The following is a 26,925-nucleotide window of genomic DNA, read 5'->3' as shown; positions in this document are numbered from 1 at the left end:
CACACTGAATCAATTATTTTTCAACTGTCATAAAAGCTGCAACTTAAGGTAAATCGTGAGGAAAAAGGTTGCAAATTTTACAAACAGAGGAAGTCAGTTTCATATGAATGCAAAAAATGGCTCCCTGCATCTTCAGAACACATTATGCTGTTGAAGGGCTGAAACACAACTCAATTTCTATTTATACATACTCATATAGTCACAAATCTTCAAATGTTCTGTCCTGAAACATTTTTCAAGAGCAGAACAATGCATTTTGAAGAAATCAACTATCACAGCTGAATCATAATTAGTTGCTTACTCACACCATCTAAATTCCGGCTCTGAATTGGATGCAGTGAACAAGTTAAGAGTATCGTCAAGACAGTTAACCAACTTACAAGAAAAAGCAGGTTAAATTTGGTTCAGGGCAGCAGGCAGGCTCTTTGTACTATCTTCAATCCAAGCACATAGTGCATGAGTCAAGACATTTGTGAATATATTATAACAACCAGACAGGGTACTGTGGTCCTCATGGACTCTGTGACATTGAATGCCATGAGTGCATGGACAGGGAAACTATTTTTCGTATGAGGATACAAATGAATTACTAGAATTACAATAACTGAAACAATAAATAAAAAGTTTGTTGGTCACCCATTTGGTGGGGGCTAGTATTCTACATATTAGTCACAAAAACTGTTGAACTAACTAAACAACCAATGCTTCCTAGTGAACTGCCTGTTCAGCTTGTTAGACAGAAACATGCTGATCTTGTGTTAAACAAACCCATGGCTAAATTAATCATCTCAATAATTTATGAGAAGTTTGAGTCCATCCAAAAGAAGTTGATCAAACCTCTGAAATGAGATTCTGACCAGCCAGTCACTTTGGCCTCCTGTTTTTGAAATTCAATCATTTTATCATGAGATGAATGTAAGTAGTTCTGTTGTATTACCTGATCAATGCCTTTTCCCTGACACTGAAGAATGATCACTTCAAGCAGCTTTGCAGCATGGCACTCTGCATCTTCTCCTGCATCCCCTGTCAGAACCTAGAAATGCAACAACTGTTATCAGTTTTCTGAAAGGACGTCACATAGAACAGTATTGCATAGGAATGGGGTCTTTGGCCCAGAATGTTGCACCAAGCTAATGAAATCAGTATCAAATGCCCATCAAACTAATTCCCTCTGCTTACACAAAGTCCACATCCTTCCACATAGTGCACATTCATGTGCCCATTTAAGTACCTCTAGAACACCCATATAGTGTTTGCCTCCACCATCACACCAGGCACCCACAACACTCGGTGTAAAAATACTTGTCCCGCACATCAACTTTGAATTTATCCCCTCTACCTGAATGCATGACATATGGTATTAGACGCTTCAAATCTGGGAAAAAGAAACTCGCTGTCTACTCTATCTAAGCCTCATAATCTTATAAACCTCTATCAAATCTCATTTTAGCCTCTGCCGTTCCAGAGAAAACAAACCAAGATTGCCCAATATCTCCTCACAGCACATGCCCTCTAATCCAGGCAGCATCTTGATAAACCTCTTCTGTACTCTTTCCTCATTTGTTTTGTACAAAAGGGAGGCATTTCCCACCCCCACTCTATATTCCATAACATATAGAATTTCGGACATTGACAATTTACATAATATTTCTTTGATACTCTTGAGATTCAATCAGACCCTGTAGTTATTCACTTTCTGTCCTGTTAATTCTCCAACAATATTTTAATCAATATGAATGCCTTTTAATTCCTCCTTTTCCATAGCTTTTTAGTAGTGCTATTTTTATGGGATATTAAGTTAAGATTATCTGTTCAGGTAGACATAGAAGATTCTGTGGCAGGAATGAGAAGAAAGCAGCTCTGTATATTGAGTGACTAACATTTATCCCTACAGCAACTTCACCAATGACTAAACGGTCATTAATCTTACTGCTATTATGTAATCTCTCTGTAAATTGGCTTGTCTGCTCATACATTACAATAAAGACTAGAGTTCAAAAGTAACTAATTAGCCATGAAGCACTTTGCAATGCTTTACGAAGTGAAAACAACTACAAAAAAAAAAGAAAATCTTTCTTCAGGATTACCCGATTTTACTAACTTACCTTTTTACACAAGTTATATATGATCTCTACATTTTTAGGATTAGACAGAAAAGCATCTGTGTCTACAGTCACATAATTATGCAAGAGAGGCATCATGTCTGAAAAACAAAATGATCAGAATTTCTATGAGTGTTTTACACAGTGACTGTATTTGTTCTTAATTTGTTAGCTTTACACAATTCTGTCCAATTCTCATCTGAACACACAATATTCTTCACCACGTGTCTTTTTAAGTATATGGTGAATTACAAATTTCTCTATTATTGAGCAATACACTTCAAGTCCTTTCCACTGGAAAAAAACCAAGTGACGGTCTTCAGAAATACATTACCAGTTGACAAACACAATCATTCTCCAAACACCACCAGGGACAAATCCTTCTTTTAAACATGGCTCAACTGATCTAACAAACATGAGACATTCTGCAAATGCTGGAAATCCAAAGCAACACATACAAAATGCTTGAGGAACTCAGCAGGTCAGGCAGCATCTATGGAAATGAATAAACAGTTAACATTTTGGGCTGAGACCCTTCTTCAGGAATATGATGGAATCATCAACTGTTAATTCATTTCCATAAATTATGCCTGATCTAACTAACTGCTAGCTTGCATAATAATAGTATGAAGAATTTCCTGTTCACTGACATTTTGTGATCATATTTCCACTATTATTTCAACTAATACTGTGACAAACAATACTGTTTAAAAATCTCCTGTGCCAAACTACAGGAGGGGGGCAGAGAACATCCATGCTTTGGAAGAATCAACTCTTACTCTTAAATCAATTTTAATGAGTACTATAAAATTATGACAACAACTTTCTTGGGCCTGATTTTGATAGAGTCTGGCAGAATGGCCCATCACAATGCATTTGTAATTATGTCAACAGAGGGAATACAGTGAAAATTCACCAGACTGAATCTTGAGATGGCAAGTTCGTCAATTGGGCTGATAACTCTTTTCCGTTTAGGATGATGAGAAATAATTTCATTGGGACATAAAATTCTAATGGGGTATGCAGGTAAATACAACTGCAATTTTTAAAAATTTTCAACGTTCGCTTTTCCTCAGTTTATTGATAAGGAACCAAAGACAGGGCACTTAGCAAGATTTATTGTTTGCTAAATACACAAATTATCTGCTTGTTGTTAAATTACTATTTGTGAAAGACTGATGTTCACAAAATTGTCTGCTGCATTTTGTATAACATAACAATAAATATCCTTCATTCTTTGCAATCTATTTTGGATGTACTGAAAGAGATTAAATAATGCCATATTAATCATGCATTTCCAATGTCCTTTCAGTGCATTTTAATACAGCTTTATCTTCTAGTAAGATAGGAAAAAATGGTGAATTACCGTACTTTTTTAAAATTCTGACATATCATCAATTGCGTTTAAGGAAACCGGGTTTTAAATTTCCTATACCAACTATCTTGCTGGCAAACATGCAGTTTCTGGTGAACAAAATCAATTATCTCAGAGCTAGGGTGCTGAATCAGGGGAACATTAGGACCATGTGTGTCCCTTGTTTCACTGAATCCAGGTTAATCCCTTCCATACCGGATGCAGCGATTCAGATCGATGGGTTTACTATACACCATCAGGACAGATCTATAGAGGCTCTCAAAAGCAGAGGTGGTGGGGTATGCCTCATGTTCAACTCTTCTTGGTGGACAAATATATCAGTGCTGTCCCAATTCTGCTCACCAGACCTGGAATATCTAGCAGTTAAGTGCTGTCCTTTTTACCTACCACAAGAGTTCTTGGGGGGACATTTTGGTAGTGGTATACATTCCATCCCAGGCCAATATCAATCAAGCTTTAGATGATCTGAACAATGGGATCAACATGCAAGAAACAGTGCATCCTAACGCCTTCACCATTGTTTTGGGAGATTTTAGCCAGGCCAGTCTAAAAAAAAATCACTAAGCACTACCATCAACAGATCACTTGCAATACTTGAGGGAACAGCACATTGGACCATTACTACAGCACCATCAAGAATGTCTACCGTGCTATTCCATGCCCTCACTTCGGGAAGTCTGATCACCTGGCTGTACTTCTACTCCCTGAAGATTTCACTTGCTTTAGCTTTCAGTCCAATGGTACATTTCTTTTTAGCTGACAAACACAATTTTTCTAGCAACACACACAAAATGCTGGTGGAACGCAGCAGGCCAGGCAGCATCTATAGGGAGAAGCGCTGTCGACGTTTCGGGCCGAGACCCTTCGTCAGGACTAACTGAAAGGAAAGATAGTAAGAGATTTGAAAGTCACAAAAAGTAATTTGAAAAACACAATTTTTCTAGTTGTTCGATGCTAGTTTTATATTTTAACTAACCACCATACTCATGATGGTCTTTTCAGGTTATCTGGAAATGTATCCATTGTAGGCAGAATGGAATGTCATGCTCAGTAACTGTCTGCAGTCTTTTATAAATGATACAAATTATTAAAATATTTATTTAAGCATTTCTGATGGTTTATTTATTATATATAGAATGATTATGTTACTGGACTACAGGCCTGGACTAATAATCTAGAGAAAAACACAAATCTCAGCATGTAGAAGAGTAATTTAAAGTCAGTTAATTACAGTACTGTGCACAAGTCTTAGGTACATATATAGGATGCCCAAGACCTTTGCACAGTACTATATTTGTGAACATGGAGCAGATAGCAAGTTTGTAAATCTGGTGGGAGCAAAGGATTTTGGGAATAAGGAGCATGGATTACTGCAGGAAAGGTGTGGAACAGGTGGTAGAGAGCAAGTGCCAAGGGTAAGGGGTGGTACGGGTGTAGACACACTCAGCCCTGAGACACCAGTCAAGGTCAGTTGATTCCAAACAATTGGTTTATTGATCATTACAGAACGTCACTCTGGTGCTTCCTGCTCCTCTCCTCTTCCTCTTTTCCCAACCATGGTTCCCCTCTCCTTGCCCCCTTTCCACTCTCACTGTGAGACCCATACCAGAATTCGGTTTATCATTTTTATATAATGATACATATTTTTATGACATATGTCATAAAACTTGTTTTGTTTTGCAGCAGCAGTACATAAAATTGGTATAGCACTGTGCAAAAGTCTTAAGACATTCTAGCAATTAATATGTGCCCAAGACTTTTGCACAGTACTGTAAATAATCAGGAATAAAAAGTTAGTATTGGCATTGCTGACTAGAAGACTTGGATTATGTGACTTGCAGCTGGTCACTAGTGGTATCCCACAGGGTCAATGTTGGGATTGCTTCTTTTAACATTATATGTGTATAATTTGGATGACAGAATTGATGGCTTTGTGGCCAAGTTTGCAGACGATACAAAGATAGCTGGAGAGGCAGGTAGTGTTAAGGAAGCAAGAAGGATGCAAAAGGATTTGGAAAGATTGGGAGAATGGGCAAGGAAGTGGCAGGTGGAAGTTTGTGGTCATGGAGTCATGTAGAAAGAATAAGAGCATAGAATATTTACTAAATAAGGAGAAAATTCAAAAATTTAAGGTGCAAAGGACTTGGGATTCCTTGTGCAGGATTTCCTGAAGGTTAACTTGCAGGTTGAGTCAATGGTGAGGAAGGCAAATACAATGTTAGCATTTATTTTGGAAGGACTAGAATAGAAAAAAAAACAAGGATATAATGCTGAGGTTTTTATAATGCACTGATGAAGCCTCACTTGGAGTATTAGGAACAGTTTTGGGTCCCTTATCTAAGAAAGGATGTGCTGACATTGGAGAGGGTTCAATTGAGATTTACGAAAATTATTCTGGGATTGAAAGGGTTATCATATGAGGATTACCCTTGATGGCTCTGGGCCTGTACTTGCTGGAATTTAAAAGAATGATGGGGGATCTCAATGAAACCTACTGAACATTGAAAGGTCTAGAGAGGATGTTTCCTATAGCAGAAGAGGTTTGGACCAGAGGGCACAGCTTCTGATTATAAGGTATCTATTTCAAATGGAAATGAAGAGGAATTTCTTTAGCTAGAGGGCAATGAATCTGTGAAACTTGTTGCCACAGTCAGCTGTGGACGCCAGGTCATTGGGTATACTTGAGGGGAAGGCTGATAGGTTCTTGATTAATCATGGCATGAAAGGTTACAGGAGAAGGCAGAGAAAGGGATTGTGAGGGAAATAGATCAACCATGATGAAATGGCAGAGTAGGCTCAATGGACCGAATGCTCTAATTTTGCTGATATGTCTTATGGTCTAAGTGGAAGCTTTACATCACTTTGAGAGTGAATTTGCTATTACCAGGATTCAATTGTATTGGATGTTCTTAAGTTATGTTTTACAGTCATGTTTTTCATTGCAAATCATCACCTTTTTTAAAAAGACAAAGGAATAACTGGTAATACCTGTAAAGTACTCAAAGCAGTCTTGCTGAAGAACTTCATAAAGAACACCTAGAAGTTGCCACATATTAGGAGAGATTACTTGGCACGTTAAACTGTATGCTAGAGACAAAACCTCTTCATAGAATTCTGGAACAGGAAAAAAAGCAGACATTGTAACAAACATCATACAGAGGAAAATGTAATGTACAGGTATCTATTAATGAAAATAATTTAACAACAAAGTGAAATTACAACAACATTTTGGATGGTTTCATATTACCAATATAGGAATATAAAAATGAAAATTAATAAGCAGCCTAACAATCACCTAATAATGTGTCACTGAAGCAGAAAGCTCTTGTAGAATAGTTGCAGGTAAACTGAAATGTTAATATTACTAGTTGAGGTTGTGGTATCACCTTCATTTTACTCAGACCAAAATTTGAGTTGAATCTTCAGTACAATACCAGGAAACACAAATCATTAGAGAGTTAATCTCTTCATAAATAGGAGTTTAGCATAGGAGTTTTTGTTATCCCAATATTCCAGTGCGTAGGGCCAGAGAAATGGCATCCACCATGGACCTATTAAGGTGGTAGACAAATTGCAAAGAGTCAAAGGGAGGCTGGAGTTGAAGAGTGCTATCACCAGCCTCTTGAAGCACTTCACGGTGATGGATGTCAGAGCCAGCAAATAATAGTCATTAAGACACGTTACTTTATTTTGCCTCAAGTTCTGGACAATCAATAACAAATTAAAAGAGAATGGTCTAAAAGCTAATTTGTTTCTAAGCTTCAGCATTAAAACGGCACCACATACTGTTACAAATGCCATACTTTAGTCATTGTCTAAACACCATGTATTTTCCAATGACATTCCAATTACAAAAGATAATGACATTTTTTTTCCCCTGAATACTTGCAAAGGAATTAAGACACTTGCTGGCATTTAACACACAATTGTATTCTCAACAAGAGCTCAGCTCTTAATAAGACCCAGGATCAGTGCAGTAGGGAATTCTGTGGAAAATAACCTAAGAGAGAGAAAGGGAAGGCAGTGAACCCTTCATTTTACAGATTGTGAGTCAGAGATTTTAACCCAAGACATCAACACAAAGTAAGTGGTTCTTTGGATTAGGGAGCCAAAAGACCAACTGCGAGGTATGCATGGTAAGAAATGGCAGCTGAACTGACCTCCATGAGTAACATGGAGCAATGCACAAAGAAGAAGCACAATTCCACAAAGTACATCGTTGAGATTTGTCACTGAGATATTTTGGAAAATATTCATTCAGTAATCTGTTGGTCTCCCTCTTGCCGTGGAAAGGGTGACATCTCTCTGTCACTTGTTAGTGAGAAAGAGCCTGTGGCATGTCAAAGTACTGGACTGTATGGACTGTCGTTTTTTGTTGGGAGTTCAGATCATGGACTCTCTTGGGAACTTGCTATTGCTGGCTTGGTGGATGGTGGGCTAGACAAGGTGGGGGGGGGGGTTAATGCTTTGATGCTGCTTATACGTGGGAGGGGATGGGAGCCTTTGGGATTCTAACATTTTTCTGACATTTATTCTTCAGGTTTTTTTCCCTGTTTTGTGAATGTCTGCAAAGAGTAAGAATTTCACATTGTATGCTACATACATTCTCTGATATTAGATAGAACCATTGAACCATTGAAGTAAATAGTCCAAAAAGGAATAACAAGGTAGTGTTAAAGGGTTCATGGACAATTCAGAAATATAATGGCCAAGGGGATATATGGTGACATTTTGCAGGCAACTCACAAAACTACTAGATATACTTCTTTTGAACTATGATTGCTGCAAGCTGCAGCTTGTAATTTCCCTTTAAGGAGCATACTTTACAACAATCTAAATGAACTAATGATTTTAGAATCACTTGAAGGACTTGGCAAACTTAGCTCTCAGGAATGCAGTTACAATACCTTGAAGCAAACAAAGTTCAGCCATCACCAGAAGAGTGGATGAGATGGCTGGAGTGGATTTCAAGCCAGATTAGAGCGTCAAGGCCTGACAGTGGAAAACGAACCGGTATTCAGCTCTACTGCCCTGTGCCAGCCACCTGAGTCTGCCCTGTCTGCCTGCATTTGACCTATCTTCCTCTCTTCTCAGCACTAACTTTGATGGCAGCTGCAAGTGTCTTGGGTCCCATGCTGCCAGTTTTGGGACCAGTTATTGCCCTGCAGCCACTGGGCTGCTGGACTGGCTTCACTCACCTCAACGTTGAACTGACTCACTTTCCGGGACTCTACAGCACATGTCCAGGGTATGTATGTATGTACGTACGTACGTACTTACTTACTTACTTACTTACTTACTTATTTATTTATTTGAATTATCTGTACAATTTGTCCTGTTTTGCATATTGCACGTTTGTCATTCTTTGTTATGCATGGTGTTTTCTGGATTCTATTGTATTTCTTTGTTTTCCTGTAAGTGTCTGCAAGGAAATGAATCTCATGGCTGTACATGGTATACATATTTTGATAAATTTACTTTGAACTATGAGCTTTGAAGAGGAAGAAGCTGTTCCTAAATCATTGTGTAAGGGTCTTCAGGCTCCTATTCCTATTGCCCATAGGTAAAAAGAAGAGGGCCTATCCTGGAAGGTGAGAACCCTTAATAACGGATGCTGCCTTCTTGAGACACTGCCTCCTCATGATGTCCTCTATAATGGAGAGGGCTATGCCCGTGATCGAGCTGATGGAGTCTGCAAGCCTTTGCAATCTCTTATGATTCAGTGCATTGGAGCCTCCATATCAAGCTGTAATGATACCAGCTAGAACGTTCTCCACTGTACATTTATGGAAATATGTAAGACGTTGGTGACATTTAAAAAACTCCTAATAATGGTTTGCCTTCTTCATGATTGCATCAGTGTTTTGGCTCCAGGATAGACTTCCTTGATGTTGACACCCAGGGACTTGAAGCAGCTCATACTTTCCACTGTTAATGGATACTGGTATGTGTTCTCCCGACTTTCCCTTCTCAAAGTCCTCAGTGCTGACATTGAGTGCAAGGTTATTTTGTGATATTACTCAACCAAATAATCTATCTCACTCCTCATTGCCATCTGAGATTTTACCAACAACAGTGTTGTTATCAGTGAATTGAGATGGTGGTTTCAGTTATGCTTAGTCTCACAGTCATAATAGAAGAGAAAGTAGAGTAGTGAGTATCCTTGAGGTCCACCTGTATTGATCGTTAGTGATGAGATGTTACTACTTGTCGGCACTGACTATAGTCTCCCAATAAGGAAGTTACAGAGGGAGGTACAGGTTTTTGAGTTAGGCCATTAGTGCTGACGAAATGACAGTGTTGAATGCTGAGCTACAAATGATAAATAGTAGCCTGACGTGTCTTGCTGTTGTCTAAGTGCTCCAAATCAGAGTGGAGAACCAGTGAGATTGTGTCCACTCCATGCCTATTATGGTGAAAGAGAAATTGCAGTGGGTTCCAGGTCCTTGCTCAGACTGGAGTGAATTCAAACTATAACCAAACTCTCAAGGCACTTCGGTGCTTTATGTATGAGTGTTATTGAGTGATAGACACTGAGGCAGCTCACCCTGCTCTTCTTTGGTCCTGGTTTGAATTCTGACCTTTTAAAGGAGGGGACACCCCAGAGAGCAGCAGAGAGAGGTTGAAGATATCCAATCCTTTCAGCAAAACAGAGAAATTCAAGCATCCACTAATGGGTCTAAATCCTTACTCCCTACTAAACAGAATTTAAGAAGCATCTTTCCCAGGGGAAGTAGCAGTTTAAGAATGTGGATAATTACTAATATTGCAAGGGGTTATCGTGATGAATAATAAATGGTGGCCCTACCAATGATGCCTGAATTTCTAGAGAGATATGAAACAATGAGGAAATAGTTGTTCTCACGTTTCTCTATAGGAAAATACATTCATTTGTGCAGTCTTGAAATAAACACCACAGTACAATCAGATTTCCTGATAATCCTCAATCATTTATCTCAATGCCATTTGTGTAACTATGCTGTGTGCAAACTGCCTTTTGCCGTTTCTTCTCTTACAACAATGACCAGACTTTGCAGAGTCAAATCATTGGATATTGAATGTAGATATAGAATTATTTATGAATGTCACTATATGTATGAAAGTTCCCTTTTAAATTTTCTATTCATGTTCAAGGGATGAGAATTACAAACACTTGTACAACTTTGCCAGGGCCTAATTTTGATTTCATCTGTAAAAGAGTGAAAACAGAGTTTACACTGTACCTATTACATGTTTCTGAAGTACTAGTCCAATGACCTGCAAACAGATCCCCTCGAGCTGCTGTGTAATCTAGAGAACGGGAAGGAAATGGAGGGAAAAATGCTTAGTGTTACTCTTGTACCCAAACAGGTGAGCAAACAACAGTGCTATTTACTCAATATTGCTGCCAGAAGTTTAAGAGATCTAAATCAAGTCAAACTCTTCAAAAATAGAAATGAAATTTCCCAAATAATGCAACTTGTTTTAATATGAATCCTAAAGTTCTTTAAGAGAATAAAAGCCTCCTCCATCAATTAGGATGTATATAGCATCTGAGTTGTAACACAAAAATAGTTTGCATAATCAACTAATTAATAACATCTCCTGCAGCATGCGTTTGTTAAAATTATTAAACAGCTAGAAATTTATCAATGAGGACTGATAGAGATACATAGAAATCTACAGCACATTACAGGCCCTTTGGCCCACAATGTTGTGCCGACCATATAACCTACTCTAGAACAAAGAAATACGAAAAAAGAAATACGAAGTCAATCATATAGACTAGCCTGTAAAGTCAAGTTCTTCAGTGCATTAACTGAATGCATATTAAGAATCGGGCACTGTCAATATCAAAGTTCGTTATTCAACAAGAAACACTTCCCTTGGAAATCTTCCTATTTTTATTTTATAAAATAATCTCTGGTTCATTCACTTTGATCACAAAATGTTAGAAAGCAGGCTAGATACTAGGTCACATTCTGGCCTCTCTGTAATGTGTAGTTGGAAAGGTTGGGGAGGGGTGGGGAATGGAGGCTGGGCAGGGAAAAAAATGAAAAAGTGTCTTTGCATCTTTAAACTCAGTGGCATAAAGCCTGATTAAACATATCAAAGGCAACTGACAGCAGAAAGATATCTGCTGCAGAGAAAAGCAAAGTCCTGTAGTGAACCCAGTTGTGCTTTTGTTTTGAAGACAAATGGGGAGGTTCATTTTATCTTTCTATGGAGCAGCCATAAGTATTTTTGCACAAAAAAAAACTCAGAACCAGGTGTGAAATCGCACTATCTATTAATGAGCATCCAATATGTCAATGAGATTGACATTTTTTTTGAAGGAAACAATCAGGCCTCTGAGCTTGATTATTTCCTTCCAGTCAGTGACGTGGTTCTAAAGAAGGTTAATATCTACATCTTTACATTTATTCTCACTCTGAATTTCAACATATGTTCTCAGTGTCATTTCAAGTCACCTACTTCAGTACTTTTTGAATTGGTTTGAAGAAGGACATTTGACCTAAAATGTTAATTCCTATTTTTCTCATTTTATAGATGCTGCCTGCATGTTATTTCCAGAAGTTCCTGTTTTTATTTCAGATTTCCAGCCCCTGGAGCTTTTGAGCTTCCCCCAACATGTCCTTTGTTTCTCTTAATAGGTACAGAGGAGATGTCAGGGGTAAGTTGTTGTTTTTTTTTCACGCAGAGTGGTGAGTACATGGGATGGGCTGCTGGGGACGGCGGTGGAGGCGGATACAATAGGGTCTTTTAAGGGACTCCTGGATAGATACATGGAGCTTAGAAAAATAGAGGGCTATGGGTAACCACAAGTAATTCCTAAAGTAAGTACATGTTCGGCACAGCATTGTGGGCCGAAGGGCCTGTATTGTGCTGTAGGTTTTCTATGTTCTATGTTCTAATTCCCCATTACCAAGCCACACACTTCTCACATTTCTTTTATCTTTCTCCCATTTTGCAACACAGTTCTTTGTCAACCTCTGGGTTCAATCTTCCATCCCTGCACATCATGCCTAATGAATTTAACTTTACCCAAACAAGATTACTATTATTTTCCTGATAACTACTTAAGTCAACATAGTGATACTGGAGCCTCATTTCCTTCTCCTGAAATATTCATCTCACTCTCAAGGTAGGTCTTAAACATATTCACTTGTCAGTCTTATCTTATGGACCTTCCACTCCCAGTTCACTAAAATTTGTCCTGCAAAATGTCCTGTCCCTTCCAAACAAACCTCAACCCCATCTACACTACCACTGATTCTTTCCAACTTACTTTTCTAAACAAATGTGCCCCAGATATGCTTCTGCTGTTGGAAGGATATGAATAGGTGTTTTGGTGTGTGGGCTTTTGTTTAGCCAATGTGATGAAGCTAATCGTCTCAAGATTACATGCTCTTAAAGAAAATGCCTCATGAAGTCACTGACCTCCTTGTGATCTTCCACTACAGTCAAAATGGTGTCTATCGTGTTCAGGATGCCCATTGCCATTACAGTTTTGTCCTCAACTTCTTCATAAGCATCACTTTGAAGGACTTTGCTGAATGTCATTGCCTGGGAAGGAAAATAACAAGCCTTGTTTTAACATTTACAAACTTACTCTGATCAATTTGTTTGGAAACATGCAAGCACGTACGTTATTTAATAAAAGATTTAAAAGAATGCTTATTTCAGTGTATTTTATATATTAAATATAGCAAGAATAATGACAAAGGGCAGGAGGAATACCTTTAATTAATGCAAATTCAGGAATGTTGTTTCTCAATAAAGGATGGTGCCTGAGCTGAACACAAATGCTGCCTTTAACCCATTGCTCTAACCACAGTGGCGGGGAGATATACTGACACATATATACCTCCCCTCCCCCTTCCAAAGCTCTCTAAAAGCCACCTCATTTATGAACCTTTGGTGCCTATTCAAATATCCTTTTATCTGGTATCAATTGTTTTCTAACCATGGTCTTGCATTGTATTACATTGCATGGGAACATAAGAAACTGCTGGAAGTTGTGGATTCACCACAAAACATCACAGCACACCCCTCCTCACCACTGGTAGTATCTACATTTTGTGCTGACACAAGAAGGCAACATGTATCAAAGATCTCCTCCAACCACCATCAAGGCCATGTACTCACAGCTACCAATGAGCAGGAGGTACAGAAGCCTGAAATCTCACATCACTAGTTTCAAGAACAGCTACTTCAGTATTAATTCGGTTCTTGAACCAATCGCTACAATCCCAATCACTATACTTTAACAAACCTATGACCACTGATTATTTTGCACTAAAATGAATCTTTCTTGTCATACTTGAGTACTTCCTTGTAAAGAATTGTTTATGTATGTTTAATTTATTTGTTTCCTGTGAATGCTGCTTTATAATGCTATGTGTCTGTGATGCTGCTGCAACTAAGTTTTTCCACTGTGCTTACATGACATAACTTGACTTTGACTAAAACCCTGAAAGAAATATAAATTGTCATGATTATGTTTATTGATAGCTTTTCAGGAATGAAGCAATTTCACCTCATTTAAATGTGGATTAAAAAGTGGTCAGAGATCTGAGGGATGTCTTCAGGAATTATAAAATGGTAGTGTGAATTGCTAATTGGATTGATACCATATGCAAAGGAGGGTTTGAATTTTAAATGGGTCTCCCAACAGATAATCTTTCAGAGCCTGAGCATTTTATGAGAAAAGCACCTGAAGATAACTGTATTCAAGCAGCTAGTTGGGTAACCAGTAAAGTGAGATCTAAAGTGCTTTTAAAAAGCAAACATGAGGAAATCTGCAGATGCTGGAAATTCAAGCAACACACACAAAATGCTGGTGGAATGCAGCAGGCCAGGCTGCATCTACAGGGAGAAGCACTGTCGACATTTCCGGCCGAGACCCTTTGTCAGGACTAACTGAAAGGAAAGATAGTAAGAGAGGTCTTCTCCTATCATTTCGCATTTCCCCCTTCCCCCACTACTTTCAAATCTCTTACTATCTTTCCTTTCAGTTAGTCCTGACGAAAGGTCTCAGCCCAAAACGTTGACAGTGCTTCTCCTTATAGATGCAGCCTGGCCTGCTGCATTCCACCAGCATTTTGTGTGTGTATCTAAAGTGCTTTGCTGCTCTCAAAAGTTCCACAGGGATTAGGTCACTTAAATTCAGATGTACTGGTGTCAATACAACAATCTCATGCATTGTAAAACTGTTTCTCAGTGGAACCAGAGCTGATTTTTTGTTGATGTTTCTCCCTCATCCTTTTTATTTATTTATATGATGTGGGGTGGTCCCAGTTCAGAATAAACAGTAGCCCCTGCTCCAAATGAACTGTGTGCAAATGCCTCACTCATTCAGAGAGTAACAATATTGAAATGTGTAAAAGCAGCTAGTCTATATAGCAGCTAGAAGAGCAATCTGGTCAGTCCCATTCCCTATAGCACTACTGCACGAGAGCTTATAATTTATTTATTCCTAATTTTATTCTGAATCTATCAGCGATTATCTAATTTTTTTGGAAGGAATTTCAGAAGAAACAGGAATAGGATGTACATGCTAACATTTGAGGTTGGGAAAGGTTAGGAATAAGGAAGATAATTAAATAAACAAAAACAGGAAAGAACTGAAAAATATCTCAACTATCTGCTCCATGTGCATTTTAATTTGGAGTACTGGATATTAATGACAAAAAGAGTTGCAATAAAGTTCAAAATGACCACGGATGGGCAATAAAAGACACATTTATGGAGCACCCTTTTGATCTTGGAGTATCCAAAGCACTCTATAGCCAGGAATATTATTGAAATACGGCTGCTGCAGCAATCTAAATGACACAGCAATATTTTGGAACACATGAACAGCAAAGACACAATGACCAGACAATATTATTTTAGTAAAGAAGGACACTGGACACAACTTTCTTCTTCAAAATAATGCCATGGGATCTAATCTTACACAAAAAGGAGTAAAAAGAGAGAGTGAGAACAAAGGAAAACAGGGACAGATACATAGCAACATGAGTAGGAGACAGTGAGAGCCAACAGCAAGAATAAGGGAGTGAAAAAAAATAAGATACACCAAAGATTATAGAAAAAAAGAATGGCTGTCTGATTCACATAGGCCCATGGGAAATGGCTGGCTGGTGGGTCACTACCAGTGGTGCTTTTGTTTTTAACCTCCATTTATTTCAGTTCAGTGGGTTAACCTAATAATTAAAGATGTGTGGCTGGGCGTCTCAATTGCAAAGAATTTGCATTCTGTGTCAGGTAGGAACTCTGCAATGTTTCGAAGTCCTGGACAACTACAGGTAGTTGAAAGTGTCATCAGACAAAGGAGCTCAAGCTCTGGGTTTTGAAGCTTGAGCATTAGCTGATGCTAATCTACCAGGTCAGAGAACATGGTTAAGGAGATGATCACCCTAGAACTCAAGTGAATGCGGGTTTAGAGAAAATGAGTGACTGCTACACAGACATAAAGAGCAGGAAGAAAGCAAAGGGACATCTTATTCATTCAATTTTAAATACCGATAGGGCAAAGCTGCTTCCCTGGAGAATGCAGGCAGTCTTAAAACACAGCACCACACTGACACAGCAAGCAGAAGGAGGGGAAAGACCAAAAGAGGAATAGCTTTTTAAATTTCTATAATTAAGGGGCAGACAAGTGTTTCGCCGTCATAAATTCATTTCAAACATGGTACGCTACCTACCTGATGTACAGAAAATGATATTTTTGACTGCTTTCTGGACATCCCAGATCAGCATCAAAGGTTGTGATCCATATTGATATCCATAAACTAAGCAGTAAATCAGATTAGATTTTACAGGAAGATTTTCAGGAAAGAGCTTAAGAAATAATGTATCAAAGAAATGAGCATATAAATAAGAGGATAGTACGGATGAACCCACATAGATGGAGAAATCATACAAGATTAATTGTTTTAGATTCCTGTAGAAGGTGAGATCTGCAGAGGCTACAAGAGTTGCTGAAGGCAGAAGCCAATATTCTTGGTGGCTGATTTGCTAGAGATTTTGGATAAGATTTAAAATAATATCAGAGAGGTATAGGAAATCAAACAGATTCAAAAAGGAGAAGAGCAAAAAGCTGGAAGGGAGGAAACTGATGACAGAATTTGGATGACAGTTCAGAAACCTGGCTGTGACTCCTGGTATACACCGATTGCACAGAGTAAACAAAATAAGGTAAACAACTTGAAAGCTTAGATGGATGTTTGGAAGTATAAACACAAACAGATTCTGTAGACACTGGAAATCCTCAGCAACACACATAAAATACTGGAGGAACTCAGTAGGTCAGCCAGCATCAATGGAGAGGAATAAATATTTGCCATTTCAGGCAGAGACCCTTCATCAATCATGAGTTCCTCCAAAATTGTATGTGTGTGCTGTTTGAAAGTATGTTATTTAGCCATTAACTAAACACAACTTTAACAGCAACTTAATAGATAAGATGATTAAAAGGGTGGGAAGAGGTGACAAAATTGGTTAAGAAACATTAACAATGATGATAAGGAATATGTCATAACTATTAAGAAATACATTAAACTAAATAATTAAGATAGGGTAAACACTACTGGAAATTCACAGCTGGCTTCAAAATAATTGAAAGGAGATAGGAGAGCAAATTTCTAACATGCAATAATAAGAATACAGTAATAGTGAGAGACATCCTAATGTTAACTGAGATACAGACAAAGTAAGGAATAGTCACCAGATGCTTAAGTTCCTGTGCATTTAGGAGAACTCTGTTGGCCATTATGCAGGGGAAGGTTAATGTTACTAGGACAAGAAGTGAATATCAAAGGTTGACTAGAAATAGCTACCTGAAGGTAAGACAGTCACTATATATTAAGGTGCTTTAAGGGAAATGTAATACAAAAGGAAATGTTACGTGATGCAGAGAGTTTAGTTCTTCAGAAAACCAAGTACAGATAAAATTAAAATGGAGATTAGGTGTGCCCTAGAATGTAAAAGATTGAGGGAAGACTTAATAGAGGTATACAAAATTAGGAGGGGTAGAGAGAGTTAAATACAAGCAGGCTTTTTCCACTGAGGCTGGGTGAGACTACAACTGGAGGGCATGGGTACAGGGTGAAATGTGAAATGTTTAAGGGGAAGCTTCTTCACTCAGAGGTTGGTGAGAGTATGGAATGAGCTGGCAGTAGAAGTTGTGAATGTGATTTCAATTTCAATATTTGAGTTTGGATAGGTACATGAATGGGAAGGGTATGGAGGGTGCAGGTTGACGGGAAGAGGCAGCTTAAATGGTTTGGCAAGTACTGGATAGGCCAAAGAGCCTGTATCTATGCTCTACTTTTCTATGACCTCTATGACTCTAAATGAGGCTTTGAATAAAAAGAGCTAAAATCCAAGAAAATCCAAAGATTTTATGTACAGAGAATAAGTGACTAAAATAAAAGTTGGACCTATTAGAGACAAACATTTTCTTTAGTAATGTTCCTAATAAATGCTTAGAAGACATGTTTACAAAGGGAAAATAAGAGGGCAATGCCAACAACATAGTGAAAGAGTATGAAATATTGGATGGGATAACCATTCTAAGAATATGTATTAAGAAAGTAGCATTTTTGAAAATGGAAAGATCATTAGACATTGGTGAAACATATATCCCAGGGTAATGGAATAAAAAAAATGGAGGATGTAATTTTCATTTCATCAATCCTCCCAAATACAAGGTGCCAAGGTATTGGAAGATTGATTACACTATACCATTAGTTAAAAAGAGAGGAAGGAGAAACCAAGTAAAGGCTGATCAGATGGTTTAAGTTCAATGGTGGATAAATTATTGGAATCAATTCTGAAACCTTTAGCTTATTATACTAATTTACTTCTTGAATTTAGAGAGGCACAGATCAATTAATTAATTTCTCTTTCCATTGATGCCTGCTAATTTGCTGAGTGTTTCCAGCATTTTTTGTTTTATTTATTTTAGATTTCCAGTATCTGCAGTTATTAGAAGGAAATATTTGACTAACCAGAATGAGGGCTGACGAGGGTAGCATACTTGATGTAATCTATATGAACTTAGCATTACTATTAACAAGCTCTCATATGATGGGCTGGTCAACAAAGTAAAAGCATGCAAGATCAAAGAAGAGTAGCAAATTGGGTACAAAATTGACCCAGTGTTCGGATGTAATGGTAGTACTTTTGCAAATAGATCACTTTTACCAGTAGATTTCCAACAGACATACTTGGTCTCTTGTCTTTCATAGTATATATTATTGAAATAAACAAATGTAACAAACATGGTGAAGAAGCCTGAAGATATAAATAACTGGCCATATTATTAATAGAGAGAGGAAAGCTTCAAACTGCAAGGAGAGATAGATGATCGAGTGACATCAAAAGTGGTGAACAGAAAGGATGCAAAGGACTAAAATATTTCAGCTATGACAAATGGCTTCCTTCTGTGTTGCACATCTTCTGCAATATCCAGCTAAGAGGTTAAAAACACATCCTCAGTTTAACTCATCTAGTATATGGCATCATTGATAGTGCAGTGGTGGTTCACTGGGAACATCAACCTGGGTTGTGTGCTCAATTTTCAGGATTAAAACAGGAACCCATATTCTTTAGACTAAGAGTGAAGACTACCATTGCTTGGTCATATTGCTTTTTTTTCCTAAAGCATCAAAGTTGCTCAATGAAAAGACCAAGACACTGGACTCACACTGTTACAAACAAATCCCAGTTTCTAGTAAATACTTACCAAATGTTGTGTCATATCAACAGCAATTGTAGTCATCTCCTCACTGTATTCACATATCATCTTCTGAATGACATTAGTGAGATCATCATTCTCAGTTTCACGGACCACATGGAGCAGCTCCTGCATCACTGGTCGAACTGATGGCTTTATATACTGTTTAGCTGCGGAATACACGTTAGTGTACAAGCTTCAAAATGCCTAGTTGGCTTCTTCTTCCCCATCCCCTGCTCCAAGCAGAAATTGTTGCACCTTCTTCCATTTAGATTAACTGGATTGCATAATTTTCTGAAGACTTAAGCCAGCAGGAAGAAATATACGTAGGGCAAGAAGAGCTTCCCCAAGTAAACCGTTTATTTCATACCCACTCTCAATACAGCAATCTTGAATGAGAATCTACATTTCATTACCAAGTGGAAGCTCAAGGAGAAAGCACAATTGATATTTTTAACTTGTGTTTATCACAAATATATTCTAATCTTATTCAGATTAGTTAGCTGAAAGCAGTGCCAGCTGTACAGTCCAACAGGACAATTCCAATTGATTATGTCCAATACATTTTGAGACAATTAATCTGCCCCAGTAGCAGACATCCCACCCTGCAAATACTCATTTCAGGGAGGTAGCACCCACACACCCCCCCCCACCCGGTTTGACCTCCAAGGGTGTATGTAATACTTTGTTTAGTGACTTTGTCTAATCTGTAAACCAAGTTGGGTATATGCAGAAAATGTGACATTAAAGTAAGTACTAATGTTATATTATAATATCATTATATTACCGGTGCCAAGCTGCATGGGTCCTAGTGCCCTTCCCTTGGACAACATCGGTGGCATGGAGAGGGGAAGGCCTGCAGCTTGGGCAACTGCCGGTCTCCCATACAACCCTGCCCAGGCCTGCACCCTGGAAACTCCAGGTGCAGATCCATGGTCTCTCGAGACCAACGGATGCCACCACCACCATTATCATGGAGTCATTTTTTTATTCTATTACAACTTTAAGCAAGTCTACAGGGAGTTTGGCCTCATCACGTAGGACATCAATAGAGTAGCTGCTTAGCAGCTAGCCAACTAGTTTAAATAACGTTAGTTATGCGAATGAATGCATGACACTTGCTAAACTCACCTCAACATGTCTTTTACTGTCATTGAACCCACCATGGGCAATAGAAAAGTCACTGTTGCAAACAGTGCAGCGAGCAACACTGTCATTATTTTTTACCCCTATTAGGCAGGAGTACACTTTAGTGTAGTCTGGGGTGAAGTACATTTTATATTTTCTTTTTTTGGAACACTCTGCCATGGTGCAGCAGGACATTAAACTGAACTGATGGACGAGACAGAGAGGACGACTGTAAAGCCCGACCACAGAGAAAACTGATAGGTCTACTTAGCATGGACAGAGACCAATCAGGATGCTACCTCTCACTCTCACTTTTCCTCTTCCTCTCCCTCTCAAAAACAAAATCGATTTCTGGGATTTTGTATATAATTTGCGGGCGTCAGGGAGCCACTATCAATATGTGGAAGACTCCCGGAACTTCCAGGAGAGGTGGGATGTCTGCAGTAGCTTCTTCTCAAGTGAAGGAGAGAGCACAGGGGGCCAGCAATGTTAAGTCTTCTACTTAGTTCCCTTGCCGACCTCCATTTATCACAAGCTTCCTTCATTGCTGTGTTTGTCTTGTAATATTTACCCCAATTCCTTCTGACTAGAGAGCCACGTTCCAATCAGTGGATGGAAAGGCCCGCATGAGGCCGTGTCAGCACTTTGCTTTTTATACCATTTGTATACTGATTTGCCAAGCCCAACACTACAGGAAACAGCTATCTCAGTGCTCGTAAGAATAAACAATAGAAAGACAGCACAGTATTTATATTTATATGTGATGTATATTTAGAAATACAGCATAGAAACAAGCCCTTCCGGTCCAATGAGCCCAAGCTGCCCAATTACACCCATGTGACCAATTAATCTATTAACCCACACATGTCTGGAATGTGAGAGGACCAAAACACCAGGAGGAAACCCACATTGTTATGGGAGAACGTAGTACACTAGCTCCTTACAGTAGAATTGAACCCAGGTCATTGGCACTAACCACTATACTCCATGCCGCTCACCACCCCCGCACCTCCGATGTTACTTGAGTTTTGCATTTTTCTGCTGGTTGGAATGGAATAATAGATCTTGTGTCCTTTTAAACTTCAGCCACAGCACCGAGTATGATTACTCTGGCATACTTTCCATCAAGGTGACTCTGAACAGGATGCAACAGTACAGCAACACTGCCCAAATTAAGATGCTAATATACTTTTAAATACAGAAACTGCAAATTAATTTAATCAGGTTACAGTGTTGTTATAAATCTTTTTTTTTACTTGGCCTCAAGAAAAAAGCAGCAGTCTGATTTATATTGAATTCAATATATGGTCAAGGAGATGACAAACGACATACAAAGATGTTAAATAATTCAAGAATCACAGGAGGCATTTGAGCGAAAGTTCTCTCTTCAACTCACCATGATCTTGATTACTTATATATGACTGAAGAGCTATGGCAGCTTCAACTTTGACTGGCATCTCTTTATCTTCAATTAAACTCTTCTTCACCAACTCAACTGCATTTCTTAAGTTGAGGTCATTTGTGAACTTCAGTTTGCAAAATGAATGAAGAACCCAACATGCCTAAAATCCAAAGCGAGAAATAATAATCAGCTTTATTAGAGAATCAATGTGTGTAGTATGTAGCCTCCGCTAGTCTCGATAGACCATGGATTTGCACCTTGGAAAGTTTCCAGGGTGCAAGCCTAGGCAAGGTTTTTTTTAATGGAAGACCGGCAGTTGCCCAAGCTGCAAGTCTCCCCTCTCCACACCACTGTTGTTGTCCAAGGGAAGGGCATTAGGACCCATACAGCTTGGCACCAGTGTTGTCACAGAGCAATGTGTGGTTAAGTGCCTTGCTCAAGGACACACACACAGCCTCAGCCAAGGCTTGAACTGGCAACCTTCAGATCACTAGACAAACGCCTTAATCACTTGGCCACACGCCAACACAGAGAATGAATACATTGTATTTTAAAAGAAAAATGCTTGCAGTTTGCTCATTTTGGAACAAGGGATTTGAAAATTTCAAGTCTACAATAGTGGTAGTACTTTTCCAGAATAGCCCAAGAATACATAGTACATTTTAATCAGTCTCCTCATCCACAGCTGTCAAGGATGTGAAAGGTGAAATACTTTCCTGCAAAGAAGTTTTGCATTGCATCGTCAATTCAACGGAGACTACTTCCTGAACTTATATAAAGTAAGCTTTCAATAAAATGTGTCCTCTTAAATGTCCCCCAGCTCATCAGAACTTTCAAAATTCAAAAGCAGATAGCTGAGTTCTACTACAGCATTTGAACAACAAATTACACGACATATGCCAGTGATATTAAACCTGATTCTGAACTGTTATTACTCAAACTATTAGCAGAGATTAAGCTGCTTCAAGTCACATGAAGGTTTATACTGTTGAGGCTTAGAAATAAATCTTTCCAAAAACTTTAGAATATTACATTGAAAAAAACTAAGGCGAATCCACTGCACTTTGAGGCAGTAAACTGATTGACATATGGATTATGAAGATGGGTAAAGTACACATTTACTAAATAACCATCTCATCTTACAAAATTGTCAAGAATTCACCCCAAATAGCGGATTTTAAATCAATGTACTCCAGTTAATTGGGACATATCAGGACCAGTACATTTTGGCCCAATTAAGCAGCTGCCCTAATTAGCCAAAATTTCATGGAAATAGTTAAAAAGGTATTATAAAAGACAAACTGAGTAATAAATTATGTATCTAAATGAAATAAATACAACACAACCTTTAACACTACAGAACTATAAAACTGTTTATGGAGGAATTCATCCAGTCTACACAATGAATAATATCAGCACAGGTATCTAATGCAGTTAACTGACTGCCTTCATACAATGCTATCGTCAACTGCATCTGTATCTGCTATCTGCAACTGGGAGTACAGTTAGACGAGAAGCTAGACTGGACTGCCAACACAGATGCCTTGTGCAGGAAGGCACAGAGTCGACTGTACTTCCTAAGAAGGTTGGCGTCATTCAATGTCTGTAGTGAGATGCTGAAGATGTTCTATAGGTCAGTTGTGGAGAGCGCCCTCTTCTTTGTGGTGACGTGTTGGGGAGGAAGCATTAAGAAGAGGGACGCCTCACGTCTTAATAAGCTGGTAAGGAAGGCGGGCTCTGTCGTGGGCAAAGTACTGGAGAGTTTAACATCGGTAGCTGAGCGAAGGGCGCTGAGTAGGCTACGGTCAATTATGGATAACTCTGAACATCCTCTACATAGCACCATCCAGAGACAGAGAAGCAGTTTCAGCGACAGGTTACTATCGATGCAATGCTCCTCAGACAGGATGAAGAGGTCAATACTCCCCAATGCCATTAGGCTTTACAATTCTACCGCCAGGACTTAAGAACTTTTTAAAAGCTATTATTAATGCTTTTTGAGATAGTGATTTAGATGCATATCATATTTTTTACTGAGTTAAGTATTGTATGTAATTAGTTTTGCTACAACAAGTGTATGGGACATTGGAAAAAAGTTGAATTTCCCCATGGGGATGAATAAAGTATCTATCTATCTATCTATCCTCCAAGTCTTCATTTTCATTGTAACATTCAAGATGCTTACCAATTCCTTTAATTTGTTTGCAATTCCTGATTTGAAGTCCTGAAATCATTCTATTTTCATACCCAGCCATTTCTGGCATCTCCAAACTTGAACGTTTGAAACCACATTGTGCAAAACAGTTCTGAATTGTCTTACTGCTTACTTCTCACCAACTCTCAGTGACAAAAATCACTGCTTTTTGAACACAAGCGCACATACTGACACAGTTTAAAAAGTGTTTGCTCTGAGCATGCTGTAGCATCTAATGGCCACACCAGTGAGTGCACAATTGACACAAATTAGAAGCTGTTTGGCAACAGTCTCCTGTCCCAATTAAATGGCATATTAGCCCAAATAAAGGAAATCTGGCAAATTTCTCGCTTAGTTTTTATTCTTTAAGAGTTGTCTCAAGTAACTGGCTGTCCCAATTAACCAATGGCTCAATTAGCTGCAATCCACTGAATTTACATCAATCTTCATACTGCAAGACACTAATTTGTTAAAGATTTTTGAAAAATCATGGCAATAATTCACGTTAAGTGTTTAATAAAAGGAGCAGTTCTGATTTAAAAAATATGCAATATGTACTTAATCTGGTCAGGGATAACTGACATAGTTTAACTGCAGCAAGTTAAAATTTATAGAAGGCCTCCAGCATGAACAAAATCAAATCTCACTGTAAATAACTGATCACAGTATTTACAAATGTAATAATTTTTCAATTACAAATTAACTTAATTAAAAGACCAAGCATGATACTCTATGCAATGATAACATATTTTTGAGATTTATTGCCTTGAACTTTATAGACCACAAGAATAAGAAGTGTATAGCAATTTGGTGAGACCACTTATTTATGGACAGATAAAAAGGCCTCTGAAGTAATCAGCAATACTTCACTCAATTAATTCCTGGGATGAAAAGGTTGTCGTCAGAGGAAAGATACAGTAAACAGGGATAAGCTCTCTGGATGAGTAAAATCTTATTGCCCACATCTACATTAACCTTTTGAATTCTTTCTTACATATGCTGTCAAACTTAAAAGCAGAGATGTACAGAGTCTAGGGCTATGATGGAAGAACAGTAGGGATCAGGCAGCAAAATGGAATAGAGGCCTAAAAATAGATCAGCTGCAACCTCTTTAAATCAGAGTTGTAAAGGCTACTTCTGCTCCCATTTCATGTGTGCTTAAATCATGTATCTTTAAGTAGTTACCCTGGCAATTCATGTCAGGCTAATATGGCCCAATGAACTAATTTTGATTACTTCAATGCTCAGGAAAAACAAACCTGTGTTTTGCTAACTGGCCTCGAATGGCCTTCAACAGATAACATCTCCTATGACATATTAAAAGTTTGTCTTGAACGCTTACAAAAAATAACGCATCAAAGGGTCAAGTTTTATCTGAGAATATTTCCACATATTTAACATCTGACACTTGTTTCAGTATTTAATTAAAATGGATGTTAACTTTAATGCTATCATTGGATTTTGTGTCTATTTTCAAGTCTTTCAACTAGGTGACTACAAGTTAGCCACTTCAGATTCAGATTCAGTTTATTGTCATTTAGAAACCACAAATGCAATGCAGTTAAAAAATGAGACAACGTTTCTCCAGAATGATATCACAAAAGCACATGACAAAACAGACTACACCAGAAAATCCACATAATGTTTGGCAATCCCCAATCCAGAGTCCAGAGACGCTGCTGCATATTAATATCGCGCTACCATCTTAGCACATTCCCCGGAAAGGAGCTCCAATCCCACCAGACAAACAAGACCAAAAACTAAAGCTACAAGACCTGCACAAAACCACATAGTTACAACAGTGCAAACAATAGCATAATTGATAAAAAGACAGACCATGGGCATAGTAAATATAGTCCAAAGATGTTAAAAGACTATAAGTTCAAAAGAAACCACCACACAGTTTCCACAAGATCTCAGGGTCCCAAAAGACTCGTCATCCCACGCAGGCGGCAGAAGGGAATACCCCCACTATGGACTTCCACGGCGCCACCCGACAGCCTCGCAGATGCAGCACACAATGAAAGCTCCGTCGAACCCAGCCTCGCAGACACAGCACACAGTGAAAGCGCTCGACCTCCGACCATCCCCTCCGGCACAGCTTCTCCGAGCACCATCCTCTGCCCAGCGTATTAAGACACTCCCGCCAATGGCCATCAGCAACGCGACCCCGAGGACTGGGGACCTGTTCTTCCCAGCAGAGACCCGGACCTCACAGCAGCAGCAATGAAGAAGGTCTTCCTGGAGATTTCCAGATGTTCCTCCGTGCTCCCACATCTGTTTTTCATCTGATTATAATTGCTCACGGCACCCTGCTTCACAAATAACAGATAATCAGCTCCGGAGTGGCCGCTGCAAGCTGTGTCGCACCGCCATCCTGGATGATAGGAGAGATTCCATCTCTCCAAGACTTTTCCATGTTTGCTGAAGGGAGGGTCATACCAGGACTCCATGCACAGTACTCTGCCATTGCTACACTTGCTGCTGGGTACTCCGATCAACTGTAGCTATGCAGTATTTTCAAATCACACAGCTTATGTCCCATCGGTACAAAAAGGGAGAGACAACAGATGGCACCTCTTCTTTTAAAAAGTGTTCAGGTGCTTTTATATCAGTAAACTTTATCTATGAGAAAAGATTGGATGTACAAGGATTTTTTTCCAAAGAAAGAAAACTGAAGAAAGGCATCAAAAATTATACATTAATATGTATACGTTACAAGGCACCAAGCCAGGGACAACATTTAGCAGTGGAGTTACATCACAGAGCAAAATGTACTTTTATTACTAGGAAGACAGGGAAGGTAAGCAATCTTCCTCTCCCCCAGGGTGGTGAAGGTCTGAAAATCCCAGTCAAGAAGCTCAACACCATCCAGGACAAACTAACCAGATGAACAGGAATTCCACCACAACATTTGCAGGATAACTAAGTGACTGTTCCAAATATATCAGAACCACACAGGCATTTGAACAATATTAAATGACAGAGTGGAAAATGTTC

At 38.7% G+C, this 26,925-nt stretch overlaps 1 protein-coding gene across 3 annotated transcripts in view; it reads right to left on the bottom strand.

The window, feature by feature from the left end:
• The window catches only part of ipo8 (importin 8), a 109,516-nt gene that overhangs the window by 16,800 nt on the left and 65,791 nt on the right, over positions 1-26,925 (bottom strand). For all 3 annotated transcript variants that reach the window (XM_073059000.1, XM_073059001.1, XM_073059002.1), the window contains 7 exons: positions 21,726-21,891; positions 19,211-19,371; positions 12,898-13,023; positions 10,701-10,767; positions 6,466-6,591; positions 2,106-2,203; positions 938-1,033 (listed from right to left, as the gene is read on the bottom strand). In XM_073059000.1, the coding sequence (XP_072915101.1) occupies positions 938-1,033; positions 2,106-2,203; positions 6,466-6,591; positions 10,701-10,767; positions 12,898-13,023; positions 19,211-19,371; positions 21,726-21,891 (840 nt within the window). The remainder of the gene's footprint in view (positions 1-937; positions 1,034-2,105; positions 2,204-6,465; positions 6,592-10,700; positions 10,768-12,897; positions 13,024-19,210; positions 19,372-21,725; positions 21,892-26,925) is intronic.

This window comes from Hemitrygon akajei, chromosome 10 (genome assembly GCF_048418815.1).
Source record: "Hemitrygon akajei chromosome 10, sHemAka1.3, whole genome shotgun sequence".
In the NCBI taxonomy this organism is placed as follows: Eukaryota; Metazoa; Chordata; class Chondrichthyes; order Myliobatiformes; family Dasyatidae; genus Hemitrygon; species Hemitrygon akajei.
The sequence above is the reverse complement of the archived record's forward strand: the minus strand, read 5'-3'. Positions and strand labels throughout refer to the sequence as shown.